We start from the raw sequence: 13996 nt of genomic DNA on the forward strand, positions 1-13996 counted from the left end.
CGTTCTCTGCGTATTATTTTATCATATTAACGGCTTAGCAGTTGTCGTTAAAAATACGGAAGAAGCGGCGCAATGGCATCGTTTAGAATTCACGAGGATCAGGAAAATACCGCGCTAGCATTAAGGAAAGAGGCTGATGTATTTTCGGCTGCCACCCAGCGGCGTGCCCTTGGCGACCTCAGTCAGTTCGCCTGCAATCAAAACCGAAATATCAAGCATGTAAGTTAATTTGTTGTATTTACAGTGACCAGTGATGAAGAACAAAATAGCTCTAATTATAATATAATTCTAGGCCGGATTAACGAATGGACCTTGCAAAGTTCAAGATGAGAATAGAACAGTACGTCAGATTAAAAATGAGAAGAACATCGTACCTCCCGTGGCCCAATTTCGGGCCTTTAGTGTGTACGAAGACAAACCGACTGAAGTCGAAGTGAAGAAGAGAGAACCAACATTCAAGCCATTTGTTTCTAAAGAAATTCGAAAAGATAATTTCTTTACTAATGCAGCAGAGAACGTCAGAAATCTGTGTATTCAGGTTGAAAAGTCAAAGCACCAAGAACAGGTCAAAGATGTTGCTGCAATCAGGTAAAACAAATTATTTAACTGAAGCAAAGTCTGTTGGAATTTTAAATATTCAAGTTTTATTTTTAATCTCACTGAATTTGATAAAATTTTATATTTTTAACTACTTGGTAAACATTCTCAACACATATTGTAAGAGATTCATTAAAGGCCATGTATGAACATAACCTATACTATGTAATATGTATACACTATCTTATTACCATCGAACTAGCCTTCAATTTATGTTTAATTTTACTTTTTAACACGTTATTCATTGGTGCCGCCGGGAATACCACATGACCCTGAGCCAGAGTCAATTTAAAAAATATGTCTTAGCAAAATATGTCATATAGTGTAAGGAAAAATAAGTAAGATCTTTAAGAATGGGTATGGTAGCGCAATAAAAACTTATAAAAATTTTGTAAATAAGGACTTAAACTGGCCCCATGGACTAAACAAGTGAGGCCCAACTGGTGTCCCCCATGGCGTTCAACGTGTTAATTATTTATGAAATTGGTTTAAACTTTCTATTTTCTGCCTAATTAGTCTAATAATAAACAGTTCCTACAAAAAAAGAAAAAAAAGTTGTGCTATTTTTATTGTACCCATTGTTTAAAAAATGGTGGGCAGTATATTCTGCTATCTTTAAACTTCAAGGTTATCTTTAATAAAAATGTACAAATCATTTTTTGTTCATTTCTTAGAAACATTTTATTTGGCTTGACAACTCTAGTGAAAAGACAATAGCTATGTTGTTCCAACTTGTCATGCTTTCAATTATTTATTACAACCTTCTATGTTGTAAAAAAACTATTGTTTGAAAAAAAAATATTAACTGCAGTTTCTTGTCTTTATGTTCACTATTCCATTTCATAAAGTGCATCATATTTGATATCTTATTGCTAAGATCATTATAATAATGACCAGGCTCAATCTATACTCATTTTGTTTACTAAAGATAAAATTTTGACATCAACTTTACAATTTGTATTACAAATCTGTTGTTAGTAAACAAAAACAAAGAATGATTATTAAGTTCATCTGTAAAAGACATTAAACTACTTACTACATATTTCTACAACTTAACACATATACAAAGTAACTAAAGTCTGTTACTTTATAATATTTATAAACAGCAATTATCACTGCTTTTTTATTTTAAGGGTCAGTTTCACCAGTGGTTGATAAGCTTTATTGACATTAATTACTTACAGGTTTTAATCAATCATTAAACTAAAACTTTTAGATTCACAGTTAAAAAAATATATATCCAATAATAAATTGGAATTTGTTGGTGAAAAATTAAAAATATGATAAACTTTTCTATCTATTGGATACCCTCATATGTCAAATAAAACAGAAACTGGTGAAACAGGCCCTTAGGAGAATAATTAGTAGTAGTAATTGTATCCAAGTAAATATTAACTAATCATTTATTGATTGCCTAATTACATATGACCAAAGTCCATTTACATTAGGAAATAATTTACTTATTTAGACCTCCATTGCAAGAGAAGAAAGAAAAAGAGAAGGATGTTGTTGAATCACCTATGTCAGTGGTTGATACCAGCATCCTTTCCATGTCTATCTCACAAAATGAGAGTCAGATTATTGATGATGATGACGATGATACAACGACGGCGCAGTCTGACCGTGAGATGTTCTTCCACGTTGTGGAGTATAGGCAAGATATATATGACTACATGAGAGAGATTGAGGTGAGTTTAGAAATAATACTGTGTATATTCAATACTAACAAGATTTATTTTTTAACAAGATTTCATTTTGCATCTCTTGCAATTGTATTTTTTTCTGATTGTAATAAAATACTAATAGTGCTTTAAAAAAATGATGAATTTATCGTTAACTAAATTACTTGTTTTGAACATGCATAGCTATTGTTTTTGTTGTTGTTAATATATATTTTTGAAGTTAAACTTAACGCACGCTTGACTTGGGGAGTAAACTGGTGAATGCGTGACGAGAGCGTTACGAAAAGTGTTATCGGGCGAGGCGAACAGAAGTTGAGAGGGAGCTTAAGTTAGTGAAGAAAAAGAGAAAGTGATGTTTCGTATACCTATTACTATAGAAGTTGAAGAAGTTTTCCTTCAGTCATGTGATCTAAAGCACACTCGTATTTTTAACCGACTTCAAAAAAAGGAGGAGGTTACTCAATTCGACCATATATATATATATATATATATATATATATATATTTTTATGTATATTCAGGGATAACTTTGTTGTTTATGAACCGATTTTGATAATTCTTTTCTTGTTGGAAAGGAGATATCTCAAGTGTGGTACCATGATAAGGAAACCAGGATCTGATGATGGGATCCCAGAGGAATCGAGGGAAACCCTCGAAAATCGTAGAGACGACTAGTGCGTTTGTTCATTTTTGTCGTCTGCTTCCGTTGTACTTGTCGATGTAGTTGAAGTCGGTTTTTTTCGTTTGCGAGCAAACACAATTATTATAAAACAAGCAATGTGGTAAATTTTAAACAAAAGTATGTAAATATTAATAAACATTGGATTCCAATAGTGAAAAGAATTAAGTTGAAGTAGTTTCAAAATGTATTCATTTCTAATTTAAAGTTTCATTCTTGTTTATAAACATTTGTGCAGATTTATTAAATTAAACGCAATCAATGATTTATTTCATTATTCATCAAATAATCATTTTTATAACCTACTTTGGACTGACTTTTTGATTAGATGACAGAATATTTAGACAGAATATTATATATTACCTTTGAATTGTAAATTGTTTTTTTCCTAAAATTGCTTCTTCTAAAAATTTAATAATTACTGATATAAATATTTGCTGCTTTGAGATGTATACTAATTTACGTTGCAATAATTTTATTAATATATCTTACGATTACTCTTCTCTATTTTTATTTCATTCAAACATGACGAGGCATTGGCACAATAGTCACAGAACGGGCTGTTGCGCATTCGGTTGCGGGTTCGATCCCCACCGTTGCCAAACATTTGTATTGGCCATACAGAGGTCTGTCATGGTCTGGGCGTTTGTACTTGTGTATTTTGTCTAATTCCGGACGCCCGACTCAGGAGAAAACCCTACTGGGGGCCGTTGAGAGGAAAAAGTTTATTTATTTACTATTGCTAAAAACCTTTCAAAAGCAAAAATAAGAATTTAAATTCAGAAATTAAACTAGAACTTAAAAAAAAAATCCTTCATGATTTCTTCTTAAAGCATTCCAAACTAAGCATAGTTTGCATAAACATAAACAAATCACAGCTTCAGTAGACATTAGTTAAAGAATTATTTATAAAAAAATTTAAAGTTTGTTTCTTTTAAAACAGGTTAAAAACAGACCAAATCCTCGTTACATGCGCAAGCAGCCAGATATTACACACAAAATGCGTTCCATACTGATTGATTGGCTTGTCGAGGTGTGCGATGAATATGGACAACAGAGTGAAACTCTACACCTTGCCGTATCTTATGTCGACCGCTTCTTGTCGTATATGAGTGTAGTACATACCAAACTGCAACTTGTAGGCACTGCAGCTACTTACATAGCCGCGTAAGTTGAAGTCAATCATTGTTTTTTTTTATATTTTTTTAATGTTGTTATTTGTTTTATTTATACAGGGCGTTGAACTCCTAACTGTATTCTTTTAGGGGGCTCTGTAGGTGTAATATATCACATTCCACATGAAAAAAAAATCCTAGCTCATTTTTAAATTTGACTTTATTTAAATAGATGAGCTACTGACGACTGCTCTGATGAAATGGTGCGTGTGGTGTGTCGTGTCGGCGGCGCATAAACACCGGCGGTTGCGGGTTCGATTCTCGCTCGGAGTGGATATCTTTTGTACCTGATAGCGATGGTTACTCATCGTAAGGAGTATATCCGCGAACCCGCAGTGGAGCAACGCTCTGATCCTTCTCCTACATGGAGACAGAAGCCTATGTCCAGCAGTAAATTAATGCCAGCACTTTAAGACAAAAATACTTTAAGAGAAAGATGAAAGTTATGGAATACATATATTACAATATTATTACTTATTTTGTAAATCTGATGGAACCAATTTATTTTAATTTTTTAACTCAGTGTCATGAATATTGAATGTACTTTGTTTTAAACACCTGTTAATAACACCGGCCCACAAAAAAAGTGCTCTGTACTTTTGATACACCTAGGTTATGGATTTTGATGCGCTGAATCCGAATTTAAGGTCTGTTTGGTCCCTACACATACTCTTGATTTTGAGTACATTTAAAAAAAACGCTTAAAATGCCAAGAAATCGCAAAAATGCATTTATGCAACCATTTTTTTTAACTACCTTAAATATGTTTCTTGTGTATTTTAAATGAGCTGAAACAAAATCTGAAGCTGGTTTGGCTCGTCAGCCTTCTAAATTTAAAGTAAATTCCAAATAATCGCTAAAATCGTAAAAAAAGAAATACAAAAAAAAAATTTTTCTCGCTCTAATTCAAGTATAACTTTTTTATGTATTTTTCTTTTGTATTTTATATCCAAGTTAACCACTAATTCAAATTATTGGGTGTAGGGACTGAACGACCCTCAAATTCGGATTCAGCGCATCGAAATACTTAAACTTAGGTGGGTCTGGTCAAAGGTACAGAGTAATTTATTTTGTGAATCTTGTGTAATTATTAATTTACATTTTAACAGGAAATATGAAGAAGTCTACCCTCCAGAGGTATCTGAGTTTGCTTATATAACAGATGATACTTATACAAAGCGGGAGGTGCTACGTATGGAGCATTTGATTTTGAAAGTGCTGTCGTTTGATCTCTCAACACCAACATCGCTTGCCTTCCTCTCACTTTTCTGCATTTCCAATGGAATATCCAAGAAAATATTCCACTTAGCTGCGGTAAGAATATTTTGAATTTTCTGTTATAGTAACCTCTAATCTTAATATATTTATCTATCTTAATTCCTTATAAATCCATCCTATCAATACGATTATATTTTAGAATTCATATTATATTTATTAAATCACAAGAGAAATGTGTCTGGCAAGCTAGAATTCCACAGTATTTACAAAAAAAAAAAAAAAATGGAACTGGTACAAATGTAAAACATTTCTTAGTATTTGGTAGCCATAACCTCTTTAATACTTTTTCTATACCCTTTGAAGCTGTCAAGGTAACACATTGGTGAGGCATCGATTCAATTAATTTTACGATTCTATCTTGAGAGATATTTTGCCACTCTCCTTAAACTTTACGCCATAAAGTAGGTTTATTTGTACATTTTTCTGTTCCTACTCGGAATTATAATTCTTGCACTAAATTTTCAATGCGTATTAAGTCCGTAGATTTACTCAGCCACTCTAAATCTCAGGTTTGTTTCTTGGAAAGATTCATCCTCTTTACATGTTTAGATAAAGCAGCATTTATTCTAATATGATATTACTGTACATATCACAACCCATGCCTTAAATTGGACCAATAACTTTTTAACGGCTAGTCTCACCAACCAATCTTAAGTTAAATTGCGCCAGATAGCACAAACGTCGTTTTTGCTTTGTAATAAGTTATTTGACTTGGAATTTCTATCTTCAACTTTGATCTATCTATAAGAGGGCGCTGAGCTCACTGACAATAGAGAAAGCAATAGGAAAAAATTTGAAGCTAGCTGGCGAACTTCGCATCGCTATTTTTTTTTTAATTTTGGGATAAAAAATATCGCGGTCATTAATGGAAATAAAATATAGCCTGTATTTTAAGTTGGACAAAGTTACATATCTTTGCAAAATTTCATTGAAATTGGTGCAGTAGTTCCGGAAGATTAACCCGGACAAACATCGTGACACGAGATTTCTATATATATATATACTAGCTGACCCGCAAACGTTGTTTTGCCGCTAAACTTTATTGAAAAATAGGTGTTGGTGGTAGAAGGGTGAAAATTTAGGGTTCCATGTATTTTTCAATGCCAAATTATAATGAAATAAAAATTTGTCGTAAGATTAAATTTTTTGGTGGATCACCCTTATAACTTAAGGGTTTAAAAAATAGTTAACAATTCTCAGACCTACCAAATAGGCGAAAAATTTTCATAAGAATCGGTCGAGCCGTTACAGAGGAGTTTGGCCCGTAATACTGTGATGCGAGAATTTTATATTTATATTTCTGTATTAATACGTGAAGCAAAGACTTGGTCTCCCTTTTTACTAAAATTGCGCGGACGGAGGAGTATATAATTTCGCACACTTATACTTTATCGAGAGAAGGAGTGCAGAATACTAATATTTTTTTAAGATTATGCATAAAAAATACATTAAAACAATTAAAAAAAAAAAAAAAAATAACACACTACCATGTATTTGACACACACAGACGCATATCTTGTCACTCTTTTGTTCATTATTATAGAAGTACTAGCTGACCTGGCAAACTTCGTATCGCCTTATTTTTTTTCTTAAATATAATAATTACATATATCAAAACAAAATATACCCTATCTTTCAAGTTGGATCAAACTGCACACGGTGTGCAAATTTGATTAAAATCGGTTAAGTAGTTTAAGAGTTCATCGCGGACAAACATTGTGACACGAGATTTATATATATTAAGATAGTTAAAATAAATCATGGTCGAATTTCGACCACCGGGCGATCAGCAGTACTGGATAGAATTGTGATTACGGACTCTAATCCCGCAGTACATCGCGGAGCTGTCCCTGCTGGAGTCGGAGCCGTACCTGCAGTTCCGGCCGTCCGTGGTGGCGGCGAGCGCGCTGGCCACGGCGCGCCACTGCCTGCTGTGCGAGCGCGCCTGCGGCCGCTCGCCCGCCGCGCACGTCGCCTGCGCCGACACGGGTACGCGCCCTACTCTCACCTCTTTCTTCATTCTAAATTCAAAAATAACTACGTTCTCAGTCCGACTGTATGTCTTCTGAATTCAAATTGTATTTTTTGCGAATATACTAAACAAAGATGTGAGCAGAAAAAACATTAGCCATAACAGTCGGCTGTTATATGTAACACAAGCATTAAGTTGCTTAACATAGGAATAGACGACCGTGTGTGTATGTTAGAAGGTCAAAAAAAAAAGTTAGTGTTAATGTTTGTTTTTGTGTCAAAATAAAAATCGAAATCAAAAATTGCATTCTTCAAATAGGATTACTCACTATTTTTGATGTTAGATGAGATGAGATTAATTGGAAATACTCACTTCAACCTATCGCAGTGGTTGGACATAAGCCTTCCAAAAGTTCGCGCCAAAAATGGCATGAATTCATACGTTTTGCCCATAGTCGTTTTTTTTTCTGATTGGACTACTTGTGTCTGGAGCAAAGCTCTGTAAACTTGTATGTATGGGGAATTAAATAAATAAATATGTAGCTGTAAGTTTAAACGCGGTAGGTTCTGACTCCATCAGTCGTAACATGATCATCCCTATTATAGATTCTGTTCTACCTGTCCTAACCCACATTTTTCATGAATCCTTAACTTCCAATAACTTTCCTACTTTCTGGAAAGACGCTCAACTCATTCATCTACACAAAAAAACTAATTGAACAGCTTTTTCTGATTTTCGTCCAATTGCAATCCTTCCTTTTTTATCCAAAGTTTTGGAGCGCCTTACCTCACCCAATCACATCACCCAATTTCGCACTCAACTTAAGTGGCTCCCAATCTAACGTCGCCTTGATATGCACATCCTTTCTTTTCTCTATAACACACTCCATGACCAAAATTCTCCCTCCTACCTTCGGTCCCGTTTCTTTCTACCTCCTACCCCAACACGTTCTATGAGGTCTTGCATCACATCGATACTTGAAGTCCCCAGACAAAACACCAACTTCCTCCTCAATTCATTCACAATAAGGGCTGTAACACTTTGGAATCATTTACCGAGAGTGATCCAAGTAAGCACTTCAATTTATGCTTTCAAAGACATATATATATATATATATATATATATATATGCATGTAGGTATATATGTATGCATGTATGTATTGTATGATGTATGTGTGTATGTACATACATATTTTTAGGATGATATAAATATGCATGAATTGTTTATATTTATGTATATATATCTATGTGTGTATATGTGAGTGTATGTAAGTATGTATGCATATGTATGTATATAGTTTTATATTCTATTGTAATTTATTCTAATTTCTATAACAACCGCCCTTCTATGCCCTGTCCTATACCCAAAGGTTGTCTAAAAGAAATCGCTCTTTTAGCGATAAGACCGCCTTTTTTACATCTTCCTCTAATTGTACTACTTTTGTTTGTATCTTTGAATGGTGTGCAATAAAGATTATGATTATTATTATTATTAAATATGATTGTAATCGTCTGCAGCGTGGCCGGCGGCGTTGGTGCAGAGCTCGGGCTACGGCTGGGGCGAGCTGGAGCCGTGCGCGCGGGAGCTGGCGCGCTCGCACGCGCACGCGCAGCGGCAGCCCTACCGCGCCATACCCGACAAGTACAAGAACAACAAGTGAGGGCTTCCTTACGCTGCACCTCCGCCACGCCTAATAACACCTCGCATTCATATAACACATTTGTACTGATCATGAAAGTTTAATCACTTGTATAGTCTCACATGTTCCCACACGGTTTGGGCATTCTATCTGAGCAGTTGGATGAATGAGAAATTTTGGAGCAATCCAATTGGGGAACTACCTCAACCCTTCAAAAGCTCACAGCCAAGTAATATTGCTTTCAAGTAGTATTGTTACTGTGGTAAGGTGGCCAGAGCTCCTGAGGAGAATTGGGGGTGGGGGTGGGGATGCCCAAAAAAGTAATTTGTATCGATATACCTTCTCGTAATGTATCGCATGCATTTGTAGCGATATACGATATTATCGAATACCTTTTTTTCTATACATGCAATATTTTCGACATTTTAATCGTTACAAAACTATAAAGTTACAGCTATTTAGTTTACTCTATTAGTCCTATGCTTAGTAATCGCTTAGACAGCAAGGTCTTTCACCTTTGAAATCTTTGTGATCCAAAAAAAAAAGCATGTAATGATTGTATTTGCTCGCAAACGAAAAATAACCGACTTCAATTACATCGACAAGTAATACAAAGTAGATCGACAAAAAAATAGTCAAGTAACTACGCGTTATCAAAGATTAGTCAAAAAGTAGATCAGATCTCGATAAAATTCAAATGTGACCACATGATAAACATCAGCTTTCGATTAAATTAAAAATTATCAAAAATCGGTACACCCAGTAAAAAGTATGCGGATTTTCGAGAGTCCCACGATTTATCATCCGATCCGGATTTCGGGCACAGCTAGTCGTAATATATATCGATAAATCGTATAGTATTGAATCGATATTCCGATGTTTTGGTATAGAATCAAGCACCCTAGGTAGGGGTTGGCCACACGCTAACAATGTTTCTGGCGGCAACACCAGACCCAACTACTGGAAAAGGTAACGCTTATCATTAGGAGCGCTGTATGCTGGTTTGCTAGCCATGAAGGATCAAAAAGTTATTTGGAAAAAATGTGACAACAGTTATAAAAAACTATGGTTCGTTTCATACTGTTTCAATACCTGTTAGATTGGTTAATTTGTCGTTTCTTAGCTTTCTAGTAATGAAGAAATTTATATACAATTACTTGATTTCGTGTAGAGTTTATCGATTAAAAATAAATAGATTTTATTCTTATTAAACTTGGCGGTAGGCGCGCTCCATAATGTAACGCGTACTGTTTGAGTGTACACGAACTCAGTGGCTATTTCATAAAACATTTTTTTTTGTTAAATTTTATTATATATATTTTTTAATTATATAATATAATTTAATGTTTTTTTAATGATACCACAGTGTCCGACTAAGTACTTTTTGCACATGTTTTATAAAAAAAAAAAAAAAAAAACAATTTATTTAAAGCAAAAGAACGTCACTTGACAATATTGTATTTTAATACAAGGCTAAGGTACTATATCTTCTTTATAAGATGTCGATATATGTTAGGACACTGGTATGTCTTCACCGTCTTGCTCTGAATTATTTTCATGCCGACTATATTCGTTATTGTCATCAATTTTTTAAATATTTTTTCGCTGTTGTCTTCACAAAGCAGTTAGTCTTCTATTTGTTCTTCATTAAGAGGAAAATAAGACACCTAGTTAGTCTAAAACTAAAAATAATAAGACACTAATAGCCCCTAAAAAACACTTATATGTGTCTAAAAGGCCATTCCAACTGGTGGACCATTACACATTTCTCGAAAGGTACTCAAAGCGGCACTGCACAAAATTAAGCAGAAACTAAATATTTTTAATTTTTTTGCACTATGTGGTAAAGTTTACCCGCTAGTGCTTCCTGGTTAGTTAATACTAGTAGGTAAAACCCACCTGCAGGCCTAGCATGCGCGCCACGACAAAATTTTGTCTACCCCTTTTCTCGTATTATCTCTCTATGTCTACAGTAGCTAACATGCGTGCACGCGATACTCTTCTCGTTACGTCAAGAAGAGATAATCATTAAATTTTAGTGATCTGTGATATTTATCTCTACGGAAGCTAACATGACATCGTAATTTTGTCGAATTTTGTCGTTTTAGGAAGAGAAACTTCTCGTCTTCAATATTATCGACGAGAAAGACGATAAATAAAAAATAAATAAAACCGGGTGCCTATTTTTTGTATACCATGGCGTTTCCCTATTATAATTATATAATTTCGGTATACGAAGAGCGGAAAATGCGAAAAGTCGAGTGAAGTGTGCCATATAATGACACAAAAAACGTATTTGCGCCCTGTTGCTTCTTATTCTAAATAATAATAATAATAATACTTTATTTCAGACCAAAGTATAAGTCCATATTGGGTTAGTACAACAAGACAAGACAACATTCAGAATAAAAAACAAAACAAAATTATATTAAAAAAATCAATAACTAAAAATAAAATTAAATAGAATAAAAGTAAAATCAATAATCAAAAAAAAAATTCAAAAAATTTTAAAAATTAAAAAAAAAAAAAAAAAACAATGCGTGATAGAATTACAATTATCTAATGTGCGACAAGATATAAAGCACAACACGAGCATATTGTTTTAAATATATAATTAAATTCATTTACTTGCGCCGTTTTATTTTCCATATTAGATTTTTTAAATTAGATATACACTTTTTATCTTAGCCAAAAGGCCGAGAACATTGTTAAATAAAACATGTGTCACTCGTTTGAAATTGGTCAATAACCTTGTAAATTCAACTTTACGACATAAGAAATAAGAATGATATTCAGTTGTGATTATGGTTGATAATGTTTCTCTACTCGACAAGGCGAAGTCTTCGGAAGAGAATTTTGTCTCTCGTAGTGCGCATGTTAGGGTGATCGAGAAAATACTCGATGTAGACCTTATCTCTCTCTCTCGTCAAGAGATATCTCGTTGTATGCATGCTAGGCCGGCAGATTTTATATTTACCCGACTGCTTTAAAGTTATATCGTTATAAATGTTCCTACTATCTGCCAAACTAATCTTAATATATAAAATTCTCGTGTCGCGGTGTTTGTAGTTCATCCCCCCTCAATGTTAAGGGTAGTCCACCCCTAAAAGTTTTTTTTTAATTTTTTTGATAAAATATTTATTTTTTATTTTATTATGATTTAGCGTTGAAAAATACATACAATACTGAATTTCCACCCTTCTACCACAACCCTAACCACCAACCCCTATTTTTATATAGCGTTTAGCGGCAAGACAACGTTTGCCGAGTCAGCTAGTATTTATATATTGTAATTATCCGCTTGGAATTTAGCAAAAAAGTTATTCTTCAGTTCGCAGAGTTATAAAATAAATAAATTTCTAAAATAAAAGCAGACTAAGTTACTCCTTACTATATCAGCTATCTATCTGCCAGTGAAAATCCCGTCAAAATCGGTCCAGCCGTTTCAGAGATTAGCCGAAACATACAGACAGACAGACAAAAATTTCTAAAAATGTTATTTTGGTAATGTACCGTGTCGTGTATACATCAATATGCATTCAGTAAAAAGTGGTTATTTTAATGTTACAAACAGACACTCCAATTTTATTTATTTTATAGATATAATTGCCCGTAATTTGTCACAGTTGGGCAAAAATGTTCTATAGAATGAGGATTATATCAGCTTGGCTATGGTAATGTTTTAAGTAAGTAAGACCTTGGAATGAACATTCTGATAAAATTCTTCTGTTTCCAGGTTTGACGGTGTATCTACAATTGAGCCTAAACCAATGTTCCCAGTACCACCGTACCAACAGCCACCCGTCACAAACGCGCGACCGCAGCCGGAAGCCACGCGCACGAGCTAGTGTTCCTATAATGTTCATTTGTTTTAGCTAAAAACAGGGCTACCATCGTCTAAATGTCCGGGCAAAATTAAGGACTATTGGGGACTAATGGAGTTTTTGAGGACACCAAAATATTTAGCAGCAAAAATGTTAAACTATCATTTTAATTGTTATCTGTCTCAATGTGGTTCTTATATCGCAAAAAGTGTTTAGATTTAACCTGGACACTTAGAGCTCGTCCGAAACTACCTCTAACTAGGACAAGTCCGGAGAATTCTATACAGATGGGAGCCCTAACCAAAAAGGACTAACGTCGACTTCTCTAGACGTTTCGCTAGTGACGTGGACATCATGAGTACATTCGATCATAGATCGTAGTCAAGTGAGAATTTTATTTAAAACATGGTATTTGGATGGTAGAATTTTAATTTCATCATAACGGATGCAATTCTTAGTTGCAATAAAGCAGTCTGAGTCCACCAGAAGAATAGAAATGCTTTTCCAGGTGGTTTTTAAGTGTCTAAAATTATGCACTATCTTTTAAAACGAACATAGAGATATTTGGGTAAAATAATATGCATAAAGATTAAGAAACGGAATTGTTGAAATGACCCATATAAAAAAGCATTTATTTGTTTTGTGATGTGTTTTATGTGTATATTAAGATTACGTACAGTATAAATATTCATGCATTTTTTAAAATGCTTGTCATTGGCAAAACTATTTTTATTATAAGAGTGCTAAGCAACAGCTTACTTGCTTGCATTAAATTACACAATAGTCAAATACAAATAAAAATCGAGAATTATTCAGATCTAGGTCAGGTTACTAGGTTAAATGACATCTAAAGAAGATCAGTGTAATATAAAGCCAATAGTGAAATTCAAAATCGTTAGATATTATACGTAAACGATACGACAATTAGCTAAATTTAAACAGAGATCTTTATTTTTACCAGTATTGTGTTCATTTCATTGTAGTTCGTCTGCCGCTTGTATCACACTGATTCTCCAGACTGCGAAATATATAAAACTTCGCTATTCTAGAATTGATAAGTAAATAAAATTGTGATTGCCTTATGGACCAATTTTTATAGAAACTAATGTAATTCTACTGTACGATGTTAGTTTTAAAGCGTTTGTCAATT

The 13996-nt window shown here is 33.9% G+C and overlaps 1 protein-coding gene across 1 annotated transcript; it reads left to right on the plus strand.

The window, feature by feature from the left end:
- Positions 1–6: 6 nt before the first annotated feature.
- On the plus strand, positions 7–12870 carry LOC123670226 (cyclin-A1-like). The gene is made up of 8 exons (XM_045603734.1): positions 7–219; positions 293–588; positions 2066–2285; positions 3901–4124; positions 5242–5446; positions 7243–7399; positions 8901–9039; positions 12759–12870. Exons 1-8 carry the CDS (start codon positions 73–75, stop codon positions 12868–12870), a joined length of 1500 nt encoding a protein of 499 aa, XP_045459690.1. The 5' UTR covers positions 7–72.
- The last annotated feature ends 1126 nt before the right edge of the window (positions 12871–13996 follow it).

The sequence above is a fragment of the Melitaea cinxia genome, chromosome 4, assembly GCF_905220565.1.
Source record: "Melitaea cinxia chromosome 4, ilMelCinx1.1, whole genome shotgun sequence".
Classification (NCBI taxonomy): domain Eukaryota; kingdom Metazoa; phylum Arthropoda; class Insecta; order Lepidoptera; family Nymphalidae; genus Melitaea; species Melitaea cinxia.